The sequence below is a fragment of the Lepus europaeus genome, chromosome X (assembly GCF_033115175.1).
Source record: "Lepus europaeus isolate LE1 chromosome X, mLepTim1.pri, whole genome shotgun sequence".
NCBI classification, from domain to species: domain Eukaryota; kingdom Metazoa; phylum Chordata; class Mammalia; order Lagomorpha; family Leporidae; genus Lepus; species Lepus europaeus.
Window position 1 is genome coordinate 3586947 of NC_084850.1, and position 16820 is coordinate 3603766.

The 16820-nt window shown below is 40.6% G+C and overlaps 1 protein-coding gene across 3 annotated transcripts in view; it reads right to left on the reverse strand.

Moving 5' to 3' along the window:
• Positions 1 to 473: 473 nt before the first annotated feature.
• MTM1 (myotubularin 1) overlaps positions 474 to 16820 on the reverse strand; it is a 139373-nt gene continuing 123026 nt past the window's right edge. For 2 of the 3 annotated variants that reach the window (XM_062183871.1, XM_062183874.1), the window contains 5 exons: positions 14874 to 15080; positions 13981 to 14073; positions 12188 to 12301; positions 8856 to 9032; positions 474 to 2144 (listed from right to left, as the gene is read on the reverse strand). In XM_062183871.1, the coding sequence (XP_062039855.1) occupies positions 1977 to 2144; positions 8856 to 9032; positions 12188 to 12301; positions 13981 to 14073; positions 14874 to 15080 (759 nt within the window). In that variant the 3' untranslated portion in view covers positions 474 to 1976. The remainder of the gene's footprint in view (positions 2145 to 8855; positions 9033 to 12187; positions 12302 to 13980; positions 14074 to 14873; positions 15081 to 16820) is intronic. The other variant, XM_062183873.1, reaches the window with a different exon arrangement.

Consider the following 16820-nt stretch of genomic DNA (forward strand, 5'->3'; position numbering starts at 1 on the left):
ATTAAAGGCAACAATGTCTGAGGAAGAACTTTGCAAAGCATTCAGGAAGACTCAGAGTTTTCAAAGACACACTTCCATCTTGTTAGAATCCTGATTTTTAAAAAAGTGGCTAATTTTAGTTTACTGCTGTAACTAGTTAGCGTCCTTGAGGATGCACACACATAAACAACCTAATTTCTAACTGGCAACATTTGAAAAAAATCTGAAATTCTTCCCTAATGAAACATCAAGTAGGGTTTACTTTAATATTTTATCTGCCCTTAATACCCACCGTAGTAGTATTCACTCTGAGAAGAAGTTTTGTGTCTGCGCACTGCAGCAAAAGCTATCCTTGTGGATAGTGGTGACTATTCGTTGTGAAGTAGATCCAGGAAAAGAACATAAGATGATACAGCACACATTTCAAACACACACACAGTTAGATTCCTGAAAATAATGTTAGGTTTTAGTTAATATATTTATTACAGCAGGTCTTTAGGCATTTTTGTCATGAAAAAGTTTTCATGAAATTTCACAAAATCCTATAAGCTATTAGTATTATCTTTTTCTCTTTTTATGGAGTGACACTTTGTTAATTTAGGAAATATTTACAGCGTTTACAAAAATCAAGAGAATGTCTAATAAAATTTCTTATACTTACAAAATTCATACATTATACTATTATATTTGAGATGTCTGGTTTGGTAGACCAATTAAGCTATGAAATAAAATAATTTACAAAGATATATTTAATCTCTCTTAATTCATTGACATCAAAACCATATTAGCTATAAATAGTCCTTTACAAATCATTGTAAAACACATTAATTGTTTTAACTCTAGCCTTAGCTTTTACAAATATATTTACTAAAATGAATTAGTCAATATCAAATAGAACTGTGCATTTAAAATTTCCCTTAATACTACAAAACAAAACAAACCTGAAAAAAGCAAACTGCCCAGTACTTCAAGTAAAAATTTGTAGAACCAGTTTTTCTGCACACTTGGGAGGAAGGGGGGAACCCAACACCACTTAAACTGGAATTCATCAACACTGCTTTCGAGAATACGCTCAACAAATGTACATCTGGGGCATTTATTTCAAAGAACGACACTCCAGCAGTAGCTCATGGATCCAAGACAGTAGTCATTGGGAGAGCGGCTGCACTGCCCAGAGCAGCACTGCTGGAGACGCCTGCTGCATGGCCACACGGACCTGACATCCTTTAACAGTCCCACACATGGGCTCTGCTGCAACCAGATGATTCCAAATTTTAAGCAAGCTCGTGAAAGAATTTAGAGAAACAGAACTGGCAAAATTAAAAAAACAAAATCAAACCGTATTTAACTGGGTCTCATCCAGTTTCTAATATAAAAATAGGCTTCTCTTGAAAATTAAGGGAAAAGATTTCTACCCCCAAATTTGAAAGTAATCAACAACTCATCGACACGGCTATTTCTCTGTAAGTCACCACTTCTGATGGTAGAATACTTGGCAATTATTTAAACATCTTGCGTTTGGATACTGCTGAGGAGGCTGAGCTCAATTTGGTTTTGGCAGTAATCGCATCCTTCACACTTGCATTCGGTTGCAGATCATCTAAATCAACTATCCTAAGTGGCCTGAGGAAAACTCCTTTCACAAATAGATTTTCCTCCTTTAATTTAAAATAATGGTGTTGCAATGAAGCCCACAAAATACATATTGCACACACAGTATTTCCATAGAAGTCAGCTGAATTTAAATTTTATCTTTTGAAAACTGCTTTGTAAAGCTGTCAGGGTTTTCTACAAGCTCATCTTGGCTCCTTTCTTCTGATTGCTGTGTGGACACTGTGGTTTTCTTGTAATATGTATTCTAGAAGGCACATGTTCAGGAGTTTAAGATTATGTTAGTTCAAGTTCTACACAGAGGCAAATATTTTAATCTACTTTGTACAGATGCCCAAACTCAAAGTCCTTTATTGAGGGCTGCAACGCAGCACAAGGGTTCTCTGTCAGAAGTGAGTCTGCACATGAGGCATCATTTGGGAAGGGCTGGAAGGTGAGGTGGAGGCACTGGAAACCTTGGAAGAGTTGGCGAGTTGCAATTCCTCGAGCCGCTTGATGTAGTCATCGCGCAAGGCCAGGAGCTCCATGTAACGCTGCTCCACTGGATTGGGCTGCTGGAGAGAATCAGATATGAGTCACGCTTTAGGCAGCCCACAGCCCTAGGAACTCACCTTTTTGCACATCTACTCTGGCCCCTGCTTGCTGAGTGAGCCGTTTCATTAAGGTTTCACATATAGACACACTTTTCTGAAATCCTGCACCACTGATTTGTACCAAAAAGTACCCCAAGTACTAAAACACCCAGCTATTTGCCACGGGGAAACAATGCATGTGCACATTTCCTAACATGTGCATCGCCAAGATTTAAGAAATAATTTTGATTAATTTATTTGAAAGGGGATACTGATCTAGCTGCTGGTTCACTCCTCAAATGCCTGCAATAGCTGGGCTGGGCTCATCCCTACCAGAATGCCCATGTTTGACTCGTGTCTCCACTCCAAATTCAAGCTTCCTCATAATGAGCATCCAGGGAGGTAGCAGGGATATATCATGGTATCAGCAGGGCCATGGACCCTCTGGAAGGTTCTTCCAGCTTCTAGGGACCCCGGCCATTCCTTGGCTTTGGTTGCATCACTCCAGTCTCCTGCCTTCACATGGCCTCCTCCCCACCGTGTGCCTTTGTCTCAATCTCCCCTTCCCTTCCATGGAGACTCCTGTTACAGGATTTAGAGCCCACACTAAATTGAGAATGATCTCATCTTGAGATCCCCAAGTTAATTGCAACTGCGAAGACTCTGTTTTCCAAATAAGGTCAAATTCACAGGTTCTGAGTGAGTATGTCCTTTGCAGAGCCAATAGCACCATTCAGTCCACTACAGGTTTCCCAAAGGTGAATCTGCTGAGGCCAGGCGCAAATGCAGCAGAGATTAAATGGGATCCTGTTTCTGCTGGGATTGTTGACTTCGTTAGTACTCTGGTTACACAAAGATTTCCTAATCCTATTCTTCCCCAAATCACCGATGTTTTAAACATATGAGGACTACAAAGATACATACGTGGTGCGAGAGCAGGAATGCTTGCCAGAGTGCCTCCCGCCCAGTAAGATGCTGCTCACTAACACCCTCTGCCCCATTATCCTCAGTATGAATCCAACTCAGGGCCAGATGCTGTCCTAGGAGCTCAGTGAACAAGAAAGTCCGGCTAACTCCTATTCATGGCATTTATGTTCCAGTAGGGGGAGACAGACAAACAACACAAGCCTGTCAGTTGGCATGCTGGTGGGTGATGGACACTGCAGGGTAGAGAGCAGGGCACGGGTGGGAGCAGGCTGCACTAAACAGGTGACTTTTAGGGAAAGGCTTAGGGGAGATAAAGGAGGGAGCCAAGGGGATATCTGAGTGTCTGAGGAAGAGCCGAGGATGCCACTGTGGCTGAAGCAGAGTATGTGAGAAGTTGTTGATGGGGAGGTAAGCGTGGGGTCACATAAGCCTCAGAAGCCATTGTGAGGACTTGGGCCTTGTCTTTGGGTGGAGTGAACAGCTACCTGGGAATTTTTTTTAAAGACTTATTTTATTGGGGCTGGCACTGTGGCACAGTGGGTTAAAGCCCTGGCCTGCAGTGCCGGCATCCAGTATGGGCACTTGTTCTAGTCCTGGCAGCCTCTCTTCAATTTCAGCTCTCTGCTATGGCCTGGGGAAGCAGTAGAAGATGGCCCAAGTCCTTGGAACCCTGCACCCGTGTGGGAGATCCGGAAGAAGCTCCTGGCTCCTGGCTTTGGATCGGCACAGCTCTGGCTGCTGTGGCCAGTTGTGGAGTGAACCAGTGGATAGAAGCCCGCTCTATCTCTCTCTGCCTCCCCTTCTCTCTCTGTGTAACTCTGCCTTTCAAATAAATAAACAAATCTTATATTTATTTGAAAGGCAGAGTTGCAGAGAAAAAGTGAGGGAGGGAAGCGGGGAGAGGAAGAGGGGAGGGGGAGTGGGGGGAGAGGGAGAGGGAGAGAGAGAGAGAAATCTTCCATCCACTGATTCACTCCCCAAATGGCTGCAATGCTGGGGCTGGGCCAGGACAAGGCCAGGAGCCTAGAACTCCAGCTGGGTCGTCCACATGGGTGGTAAGGGCCCCAAGTACCTGCGTCATCTTCCGCTGCTTTTCCAGGTGCATTAGCAAGGAGTGGGGTGGGAAGTGAAGTAGCCAGGACTTAAACCAGTGCTCGTATGGGATGCTGGTGTCACAGGTAACCTAAGTCTCCATACAACAACGCTGGCATCTACCTGGGCAGTTCTGAGTAGGGGAATGGTGTGACTTTTTGTCTTTTTTTACACGGACCACTTTGAATGCCGTTTTAAGGACAGACTCCAAAGAAGCAAGCAAAGTATCAGAGGGCTTAGCTAGCAGGCTATTGTTGTCATCCATGGGAGAGCGTGAGGCACCTGCTGAGAAGTGTTCAGACTGTATATGTTTGTGCAGGCAGAAACCAACATTCTCACCTGCCAGAATGGCTATGGGGTGTGAGAGAGAAAGGAGTCCAGTCTAGTCCTCTGGCTAGAGGGATTGTGACAAGAGTCACTGTGAACTATGGCAGAATAAGCTTTTGGGGGTTATGTTAGATCTGATTGGACATGTGGGCCCATCAACATTTACTGACCAGTTCCTTCTTTTCGTTATGCCTCATGGTGCTGCCTTCTCACCCTCTTAAGTCTCCACAACTATGTGGCTCTGTTTCTGAGCTCTATTCTTTTTTTTTAAGATTTATTTATTCATTTGAAAGCAGAGTTACAGAGAGGCAAAGGCAGAGGGGGTAGGGTGGGGAAGAGTCTTCCATCTGGTGGTTCATTCCCCAGATAGCTGTAACGGCCAGAGCTGGGCTAATTTGAAGCCAGGAGTCAGGAGCTTCTTCCAGGTCTCCCACACAGGTACAGCGGCCCAAAGACTTGGGCCATCTTCTACTGCTTTCTCAGGCCATAGCAGAGAGCTGGATGGGAAGTGGAGCAGCCAGGACTTGAACCGGCGCCCATATGGTATGCCGGCACTACAGGCGGTGGTTTTGCCTGCTACGTGACTGTGCCGGCCCCTCTATTCTGTTTTGAGGAAGTCTTCATCTACAGTGGTGCAAGTTCTTCCTCAACATTCTCCTCCAAAATTGCCTTGGATATTTTTTAAAAAAACTTTTTCATATGAATAGTCAAATTTGTAATGAGAATTTAGCATCGGTTTGAAATCAGAATCAGCATGTAAAATTAAAGAAGGAAAATAAATCAGAGATGACACAATCGTTTTCACAGAGGGCATAACTGTAGATAGAAAACAAGGGGGGGATTTAATACAGCAGTTAAGGTACTACTTGGGGTGTCTTCTGCATCCCACATTGGAGTGTTTGGTTTGAGTCCTGCCTACTTTGCTTCGAATCCAGCTTCCTGTTAATTCATACTCTGGGGGGCGCAGGGCCCCCACCTCTCATGTGGGAGGCTCAAATTAAGTTCCTAGGTCCTGGATTCAGCTTGGCTCAGCCCCGGCTCTTGTGAGCACTTGGGGAGTAAATCAGTGGCTAGAACAGGTCTGTTTCTCAAATATAATGAAAATAAATTAAAATTTATAAAAAAGAAAACTCAAGAGAGTAAACAGAAAACTATTAGAAATAAGAAGCTAATTTAGTAAAGTAATAGGTACAAAATATATAGAAGTCATTAGCTTACAGTCTGACATAAACCACAAGCAGTATATTCTAGAAGAGTCCATGTGTGATAAAATGCAAAGATGAAATAACAAGAAATAAAATTTAAAGTCAATGATTTTAAATATTATACCTTGACTTCTCACTGGGGAAATGAATTCAGAAGTAAAGTGTGTGCCAACTTAGCACAGAACAGAAGGCAGGCAATCAGCTAGCTATAAAAGTTCTTTAGCTGTCAAATGATGTTCATATTTATATGCCATTTAACTTTTCTACTAGAAATGACTTAAATAGCACACAAGTCAGTCTGCTAATATTTGACTGTCCTCACTCTTATCCTTTTGTCACTGCTGTACAAAATCTGAATATATTCAATGTAACCCTAATTACCAGCTTCATAGAAAGTGGTTTTCAGAGTATAGGATGGGGCTCACTGGCAGCTGAGGTTTATCAGGGGTCTAATTTATACTTTTGCTTTTGGCAGAATAATTTCCTCATACTAAGTAAAAACACCAAATGTGCTTAATAATAGATTGTCAAATGTCAGTACTGGTCCTTCCACAAACTGCTGAGTGTTTATGTCATAGCAATGGTTGGTGACTTTTGCATTTAACAGCTTACTGCAGTCGGGGCTGCATATTCTTTGGCATATTTCAACACTGAGAGTATACCACAGGGTTGGGAATACTGTAGGTGCCCAGTAATTGTATACCTTCTGAGCCACACTACAGAGTAACAATTTAACTTGTAAGTGCTTAAATGCATTCTTTTAGGTGTATCTTACATAATTTTAGAAGTCCTACATGATTTGATTTAACTCACACTCTTATGATCACATTTACCCTTGTGTATTATAATTACCGACTATGTTTCTGGTCACCCCTGCCATCCTGGGGGTTTCTTGTGGGCAAGAGATCACCCCTTCCTAATATGTGTCCTACCAGTGCCTGAGGCATGGGCACATTCAACAGTTTGCAGATGAAAATGTAAAGTCTCCCAGGGTACCAAGATGTGTGCAGATGGTTGGGCACCTAGCCTAGCTGTTAAGACATCTGCAGCCCATATCAGAGCACCTGGGTTTGACACCCACCTCCAGCTTTCTCCCATTGTGGGCTCTGGGGGCAGTGGTGATGGCTCAAGTATTTGGGTCCCTGCCACCCATGTGGGAGACCTGGACTGAGCTCTGGGCCCCTGGCTTTGGCCAGGCCAGCCTTGGCTATTGTGGGCATTTGTGGAGTGGATCAGCAGATGGGATTTATTTTTCTCTCAAGTAAAAATCAGAAAAATCTATATAGAGAAGAAAAACTCTTTTCTTGAGTAAATGCCAATGGGTCATAATATAGACCAATTACTATGTCAAAAGGTTAACCTCTACCAGAGAATGAACATTCCTATCTGGCCCAGGTCTACTTTCCTAAGCTCTATATGAGAGTAATGAGAATAAATGTATCAAATTCTTCGAACGATGTTCTTTGTGACATAATTATCACTATTACCTTTATTTATTCAACGATGAATTGCTCTAAATTTCTTGAATTTTAAGAATTTCTTAAAGTGCAAATTAGTGAGCCATTATAGAATCAGTATATAAGCTGTTAACATTTTCTAATTGCTAATGTTTTTTTAAAAGCCAAGACATATATATAAAAGGCTTATTTTACAGAATACAGTGTTCATCTATAAAATACTTTTTAATTATAAAAGGAACAGATTTCCTATCGCAGTGGTTAAAAACCTGGAAAAACTCTCATTTTCTCTTGACTTGATATTCTAAATGCTCAAACTACTAAGTAAATTCCTTCATGTGCTTCTGAAACGCCAAGATAAACAAGTATTCTCTCAAGCCCTGGAATCTGTCACTTGCCAAAAGAATACAGTTTAGCCACTACAAAATTGCAAAAGCCTTTCATGCAAACAGCAGAGGCCTTGAAATGAGGGTGTCAGCTTGAGACAGGCATTTTCCCAGTGAGAAGAGAGCGTTATAGCTGGCAAGCAGCCAGCTGCCGGAGAGGAACAGGCATCTGAGAGACAGGCCACAGTGACAGGACTCTGCTGTCACTGGCCCATTTCTAGTGAGATGAAAACTGGTGCTCACGCAGGACTGCACTGTGAAAACAGGTAGGAGACCTTTCGAATTGCAGGAAAATGTGGAAACGTTGACAAAGAGCCATCCACAGGGAGTAGGTGTGTGGCTTACCAGTTAAGATGTCCACATCTCACACTGGAGTACCTATGTTCAATATGTGGCTCCAGCTTCTGATTCCAGCTTCCTGCTAATGCAGATCCTGGGAGGCAGTGATTGATGGCTCAAGCAATGAGGTTCCTAAGACCTACATGAGAGGCTTGGATTGTGATCCTGGCTCCTGGCTTTGGCCTTGGCTCAGCCGTTGTGGCCTTGTAGAGTGAACCAGCATGTGGAAGCATTGTCTATCTGTGTATGTCTTTGCCTCTTGAATAAATATTTTAAAAAGAGCCTTTATAAATCCTGAATGTTTCTAATGTTTAATAAATGGAGACATTTCTGAGCCTTTACAAACAGGCTCTTTTTCCTTCTGATTTTGGATGCAGTGGGGACGAGAGAACAGAAAGCCTAAATGTGTCTTTAATAAAATGTGGAGTCTTTCACTTCAAAAATCATTGTTTCCATTTTTGACTGATAAATTGCCAACTCAATTTGCTATCTATTGATGGATCAATTATCTTTTAGAAGCAAAGATCCTCAGTACAAAGCACTTAGCAGAGCGAGTACATATACACCTGAATCAGAATAGAAAATGTTTTCTTTCCATGACAGAATTAGCTGAGTCTAGTCAATGTAAAGAACTTTCTAATGATTTAGATATGATGTACAACCACTCCAAGTGATTAAAGGAAATTCTTGACTTTGGTAACTCAAATTTTTTAAAGCTTTAAATCAACTTCCATTATAGTAAAAACTTTGTAAGTTCCACATTTGCAGAGATATTTAACATCAAAATACATGGTTTAGCAATTAAACACTCCTTTAAAGTTGTGCGGTTTTCAAAAAAACAAGTGGTTTTTAGTACGACATTCTCACCCACAGTCTAAAAAAAGGACCAAATAACATAGTCGAAGCCCAGAAGGCAATGCTCAGCTGACATTGCTCTTTTAAGAGTGCTACTTCACTTACTTGTTGCTTGATTCTGGGGTTCCATCTAATGTAGTAATTCACCCAGAGTTCCAAGTGACGCATACTGGCAACTGGATATAGAACTCGATTGATTTCTTTAGTATAGAACGGGTTTTTGAACTTTTCTTTATTACTGTTTATCAGTGACCACAAAGAAACAGTTCTTTCTGTAACTTTCTAGAGACACACAGAGAGACAGGAAAGCATTTAGTAAAAGGACACACAAACCATTTTGCAGCTTGTGGCAATTCAGCTCAGTAGCAACTTGAATCACACATTTACATTATCCCCATAATAGGTCAAAAAGCTTCATGGGCTAGTGAGTGGTTGTAGCCACTTAGTGATATTTAAATAGATAACGGTCTAGCTTGAAAGCCACTATTTCTTCCAGTAGACAGAGTGCAGGATGCTGTACCATTAAATGCAATTCACTGACCTAAGATGATTAAGCAAAACATTTAGGAATAGATGGGCAGTATACTATTTCCATGACAATAAAAGTTATCTTAAGATCCCAGTGACTTTGAACATTTTTGCATTTGTTAAAACTATCTTAACCTGTGTCTATTTGACTATAAGCATCTGGACATAGTTATTTTAAACAACCATCCAGATGTTTAAAGTTTTCATGTATTTGAAAACATCTGGATAACTGACTATACCGAATCCTTACTTTGTAGCCTGGTATCTGTTCTCTCATGAAGATTCTTACTTTTTTATTGCTTTCTATTAGAGTTTTTTTTTTTATCAAATTTTGACCATAAAGTAGCAAAAAAATCAAAAGTAGGGAAATAAAAATATGATAATTAAAATGATCAAAGATGGAATTTGGAACTGTTTTTATTAACGACTTCAATAAGAAAGAGTAATAAGTAAAACTGGAGGCCAACATGAACATCTGAAAATAAATGACTGAAAAAATTCCTTTAGCATCTGTATTTCACTAACGTGAATATTAATGACAGCACAGTTTTGCCTGCCTTTGAATCCACCTAAAACTGCATTTGTATGTTTCTGATGCCAAAATCTACATTATCTTCTGTTTATTTGCATGTTACTTTGTTTTCATTTGTATACATGCACATAGTTTTAAAAGCCAAATAGTTTCATAAGGTTTGTTACCCCAAAAAAGTAGGCTCTTGCCACTCTCCTCAGAAGCAACTGTGTGTTTTTTCCCCTTGTTTTATTGAGGCATGACTGACAAAAGCTGTATACAGCCGCAGTATACAACATGTTTTGATACAGGTACACATTGTGAAATAACCCACACAATAAAGCTAACTAATATGTCCATCACCACATATAGTAACCATTTTTTTTGAGTGTGTGGTAAGAACACTTGAGATCTATTCTCTTAACAAATTTCAAGTATACAAGCAGTATTATTAACTATCGTCACCATGCTGTACACAAGGCCTCCAGAACCTTTGACTACTACCTCCCATCCCCTGCCCCCAGCCCCTGGGAGCTACCCCTCTACACTCTGCTACTACGGGTTCAACTTTTTAGATTCCATACATAAGTGAGATTGTATAGTACACGTCTTTCTGTGCCTGGGTTATTTCATTTAGCATAATGTCCTCTAGGTTATTCATGTTGCTGCAACTGGCAGGATTTCTATCTTTTCTTACAGGCCAAATAGTATTCCACTGTGTACATATACCACATTTTCTTTACCCATGTTATGTATCCATTCACAGCTGATGGACAGCTAGGTTACTTAAATGTCTTGACTACTGTGAATAGTAATGCAACAAACATGGGCGCATATATGTCTCCTGGACAGCCTGATTTCATCTCCCCTTGGTATCTATCCAGAAGTAGGACTGCTGGAAAATACGGTAGTTCTAGATTCACTTTTTGAGGAAACTTCACATTATTTTCCATAATGGATGTAACAATTTGTGTTTGACTTTTTTACTAATTCATTTGACACTTTCCTCTATCCGCCTAAATAACACACATTTATTGCTACCTCTTTACCTATCCATCCAGTTGTAGGCAGTGTCTCCCAGACTAGTATTTCTATCACCTGAAAAGCAAATCTCATATCCATTAGGCTGTCACTCTCCATTCTCTCTTGCCTCCACCCCCTGAACAACTAATCTTTCTGTCTCTCTGTATTTGCCTATTCTGGATATTTCATATGAATGGAATCATAATATGAGCCTTTTGTGTCTGGCTTGAAAGTTAAATTAGAATGATTTTAAGGTTCATCCACGTTGTAACATGTTATCAGTGCTTTGTTTCCTTTTGTGGCTGACTAATATTCCACTGTATGGGTAGACCACATTTTGTTTATTCTTCCATCTGCTGGTGGACATTTCAATTGTTTACATCTTTTACCTATTGTAACTAATGCTACTGTGAACATTCATATGCAAGTTTTTGTTTCAACTTCTATTTTCAGTTCTTTCGGAGATATATATATATAATATATATACATATATATATATGTCTCTCTCTCTCTCTATATATATATATGTCATATCTCTCTCATATCTCTCTCTCTCTCTCTCTCTCTCTCTCTCTCTATATATATATATATATATATATATATATATATATATATATATGGGTCATTCAATAATTCTGTATTCAGCTTTGTGAGGAACCACCAAACTGTTTTCCATATCATCTGTACCATTTTACACCCCCATTAACAAAGTGTGAGAGCTTTTTTATCTCCCAAGCCTCATCAACAGAGATGGCTTGTTCACGCTCTCACCTGATGATAAGGTACTGGTTCTAGAACACTAGGAGCTGGGGACATATCTCCAGGGAGGAATGCAAAGGATCTGGGTACCTAAACAAACCTGTCAGTTATCTTCCCCCTTTGTCCCATGTATCTACTTAGGAGAGCTCATCCCTGAGCCATCTGGGGTGCCTGGAATGCAAATGGGCTGGTTCTTGGCTTCCCCACTGCTAGTTTGAGATTCAATTTTCTTAAGCAAAGGTATCTTCTGCTTGTCCAGCTTTGAAATGTCGGTTGCTGTGTATTGTTCCTCATTCTTCCTGCTCTCACCCATTTATGCTCTTTAGAAGAATTCCTACTGCTGGCTCTATTTTTTAAAAAAATATATTTAAAGTATACAAATTTCATGTATTTCATATATACAGATGTAGGAACATAGTGATACTTTCCACCCTATTCTCCCTTGCTGACTTTTTATGGACTTTGGGAGGACTTGGATACCTTTAAAGTCATTCCTACTCCTTGAGGGCAAAGTCAGTAGCTTGCAAACTACTGCATTCCTTTTAGACCAGATGTATTTTGGTGAACTTTTATGGGGTTGTGTGGGGGGAGAAATCAATGCAGCATTCTTACCTACCTGTTTTTCTCGAGCAGATTCGCAGTTGAGTAAGAAAGTACCGAACCGGCAGCTATATAGATGATCCAAAATTGTAATCAAGAATCGTTCATTGAATTCAAAAGCTGTAGGGAACTAGACAAAAACAAATAGGCAAAGCATGAAAAATCAGGACTGAGCTTTTATAGAACTGAAAAGATGTGCTGCAGAAGTGAATAAATGCACCACACTGTAGGGCTCTAGGAAGGATAACAGGGGTTGCAACCTGCACATGACCTGCAGCTCATTTCTGCATGTTTTACACAGGATGGAGAAGTTTAAATAATCTTTAAAGAAAAGAATAAAGAGAAAAAGGAGGTAGAGCAATGTTCTGCGTTCTCCCAAAGTATACAGGGTATAGAGGGTAGTTTAATTACATAAGGCATTAGGAATTCACAGACTTCCTGACATATCAATGCGAGTGTGGAATGTATGTAAAAGACAAGGTGATAATTGTGAATTTCATTGTTCTTTCATGAGTAGAGACAATATAGTTACACATTTACTTTTGAAATCCTTATTTATCACACAAACAAGACAAGTAACTGCTAATACTAACTGATAGAATCAAAAAGGGAGAGAAAGATCCAACATGGGAAGCGGGATACACAGCAGACTCATAGAATGGCAGATGTCCTAAACAACACTCTGGCCTCAGAATCAGCCCTCAAGGCATTCGGATCTGGCGGAAGAACCCATAAGAGTATAGCAGGCATGGAAAGCCAAGATATCACGGAAAAAAAAAAAAGACCTAAATGAAAGATCTCTGTGAGTGAGATCCCAGTGGAAAGAACGGGGCCATCAAAGAAGGAGGTACCCTTCTCTGAAGGGAGGAGGGAACCTCCACTTTGACTATGACCCTATCGGAATAAGATCAAAGTCAGCGAACCCTAAAGGCTTCCATAGCCCTGGCAACTCATGACTAGAGCCTAGGGAGATTACTGACGCCATGAACAGGAGTGTCAAATTGTTAAGTCAGCAACAGGAGTCACTGTGTACTTACATCCCATGTGGGATCTGTCCTTAATGTGTTGTCTAATGTGCAGTGATGCTATAACTAGTACTGAAACAGTATTTTTACACTTTGTGTTTCTGTGTGGGTACAAACTGATGAGGTCTTTACTAATTATATACTGAATCGATCTTCTGTATATAAAGATAATTGGAAATGAAAAAAAAAAAACAACCGGGTGTTAAAATGGAAATGGCATAGAAAATTAATCAATTCGAAAAAAAAATTATGTAGGATCTCTGTCTTTAATGTGCTGTACATTGCTATTTAATGCTATAATTAGTAATCCAATGGTAGTTTATTCACTTTACGCTGCTATGTGGGCAAAATGTTGAAATCTTTACCTAATATATACTAAACTGATCTTCTGTATATAAAGAGAATTGAAAATGAATCTTTACATGATTGGAAGGGGAGAGGGAGCGGGAAAGGGGAGGGTTTCGGGCGGGAGGGAAGTTATGGGAGGGGGGAAGCCATTGTAACCCACAAGCTATACTTTGGAAATTTATATTCATTAAATAAAAGTTTAATAAAAAAAAAAAGAAATCCTTATTTATGGAAAATTCTAGACACATAAATAGTAGAGAGGCATGAACACAGTAAATCCCCATGTTAACCATCACTAGGTTTCAACAATTATTCATGGCTATCCTGGTTTCATCTGTTATCTCTGCCTCATGCAATTTTAGAAGCAAATCCCAGATAATATAGCAAAATATTTGAACATTAAGATAAGTGGCTATTCATTCCACATATTCTTTACCTGTTTTGACATCTGCCACACACAGTCAACAAACTGCAGAAATATTGGAGATCGGTCAGCATCAGCGTGGTTTTTGTCACCATGACCTATTCTCTGAAATGGATTGAAGAGAATAATTCATAAGTACAAAATTCAGAAAGCATATAACCCATAAAACATGATACAATAACTCAGCTATGTGTCTTCTAAATGACAAGTTCCCTAGAGTAAATTGTTCAAAATTTCTTGGAAAATATGTATTGTGAAATAACTATGCATAGATTTCAAAAAAATTTGCACAGAAATAAACAATCTTTTAATTTCATTTTCTCATGGACTTTACAAAAATTATTCGAGATGCAGTGACAGATACAGAGCCATACAGATACAGACAGATCACTCCCATCTACTCCTTAAGTGCCTGTAAAGTCTGGGGTTGGGTTGAGTTGAAGCCAGGAGCTAGAAACTGAATCCAGGTTCCCCATGTGCATGGCAGGGACCCAATCACTTCAGCCAGCCTTGCTGCCTATCATAGTCTGCACTAGCAGGAACCTGGAGTTCGGAGCTGGAGGTGGGTATTAAATCCAGGCACTCCATTCTAGCCAGCAGCTTAACTACTAGGCCAAATGTAGGCCCCCTACCTTCCTTCTTTTGAGAAATTTCAATTTGCGCATTTACATGCAAGCTGTTTGTATTACTTCCTAGTGAAACTGTAAAATAGTGCAGATGGATAAACATGTATTCTATAAAGACTTGACTAACCCAAGGCATCACACATTTTTAAATATGTAAAGTGTCTTATTATGTCTCACCAATTGTCATTTTAATAATGAATACATAATTTAACAACTGGTTTTTCAATGTTAAATGTCAGTGATCTGATTTTTAAAAAATTAGCTTTACTGTTAACTTACAGATGCAAATTTATGGCCAAAACTTATCCATTCTTTTTGTACCAGTATTTCAAAGCCTTCGATGCTCCTATAGAAGCTGTCCAGCATCAGCATAGCCAAAGACGTCAGTTGAGCAGTCCTGTCCCATCCATCACTGCAGTGCACAAGTACTGAGCTCTTCCCTGAAGAAACTTTGTCTGCGACTTGAATGGCTCCTGTTAAAACAAGCTGGCCAAGAAAAATAGGCGGGTTAGTATGGACCCCTAAGATACTATGGAAATTTGAAGATAACCCTGGAGAAAGCCCTGCTTTGAAATATGAATATCTAGAAGAGAAAGTATGAAGAAAATACAACACTCAGAGCTACAAGATCTGTTGTGCGTCCCTCAGATGGATGGCATTCCAAAGTGCCTGGGTAGTTAAAAATCAGACATACCAAGATCAGAACCACATTGCCAATGTATTTTCACGGATCTGGTTACAATGGTATGCTAGGGATGCCATAAGTGTACCACAGGTGCGGTGGCTTAAGCTATTGACATTTATTGTCTCACAATTCTGGGAAGCTTGAAATATGAGATCAAGGTGTTGGCAGGACCACATCCCCTGTGAAGGTATGAGAGATATGTTCCAGAGTTGTCTCTTAGCCACTGGTCACACCTTGGCTGTGACAGCATCCCACCAATCCTCACATGGTGTTCTCCCTATACACACATGGCTCTGTGCTGCAATTTCTCATTTTTTAAAATTTTTTAAAATTTTTTATTTTTTTTGACAGGCAGAGTGGACAGTGAGAGAGAGAGACAGAGAGAAAGGTCTTCCGTTGCCGTTGGTTCACCCTCCAATGGCCTCCGCGGCTGGCGCACTGCGGCCGGCGCACCGCGCTGATCCGATGGCAGGAGCCAGGTGCCTATCCTGGTCTCCCATGGGGTGCAGGGCCCAAGCATTTGGGCCATCCTCCACTGCACTCCCTGGCCACAGCAGAGAGCTGGCCTGGAAGAAGGGCAACCGGGACAGAATCCGTGGCACCCCGACCGGGACTAGAACCCAGTGTGCTGGCGCCGCAAGGCAGAGGATTAGCCTATTGAGCCGCGGCGCCGGTGCAATTTCTCATTTTTATAATGCCCATTCTACTCCAGCACAGCCTCATCTCAACTAATTAAGTATGCAAAGATTCTGTCTCTAAATAAGGTCACATTCTGAAGTACTGGATGTCAGGACTTCAATATATGAATTTTGGGGAGAACATAATTCAACCTGGAAGAGTCATCCTATTAGAGAGATAACTGGCCCAACAGATCTACTCTTGAACTTTAAAGGCCTGACATGATGGAAATCACCTTTAAAATGACAAAATATGAGTACTTCAAAAAGCTGGTGGAGGGGCTGGTGTTGTGGCCTAGTGGGTTAAGCAGCCACCTACAACACCAGCACACCATATGGGCACAAGTTTGTGCCCCAGTTGCTCCACTTCTGATCCAGCTCCTTGTTAATGTGCCTGGGAAAGCAATGAGGATGACGAAAATGCTTGGGTGCCTGCACCCATGTGGGAGATCTGGAAGAAGCTCTCGGCTCCTGGCTTTGGCCTGGCACAGCCCCGGCCATTGTGGCCATCTGGGGAGTGTACCAGTGGATGGAAGATCTACCTAGCACTGCCCGCTAACTCTGCCTTTCAAATAAATTAGAATAAATCTAAAAAAGAAGTTGAGAGAATGACAAAATTAAAAGATAAGGTTATTTTGATGTAAAAATTTTTGAAATCCATGCATACAAGAGGTCTTCAAATTGTTCATGGAAAATGCATACTATAAAAAACTATGCATTGTGACGACAGCCTAGGGTGGTTACTGGCGCCATAAACTAGAGTGTCAATTTGTTGGGTCAACAACAGGAGCCACTGTGCACTTGCTCCTCATGTGGGATCTCTGTCCTTAATGTGCTGTACATTTTGATTTAATGCTATAACTA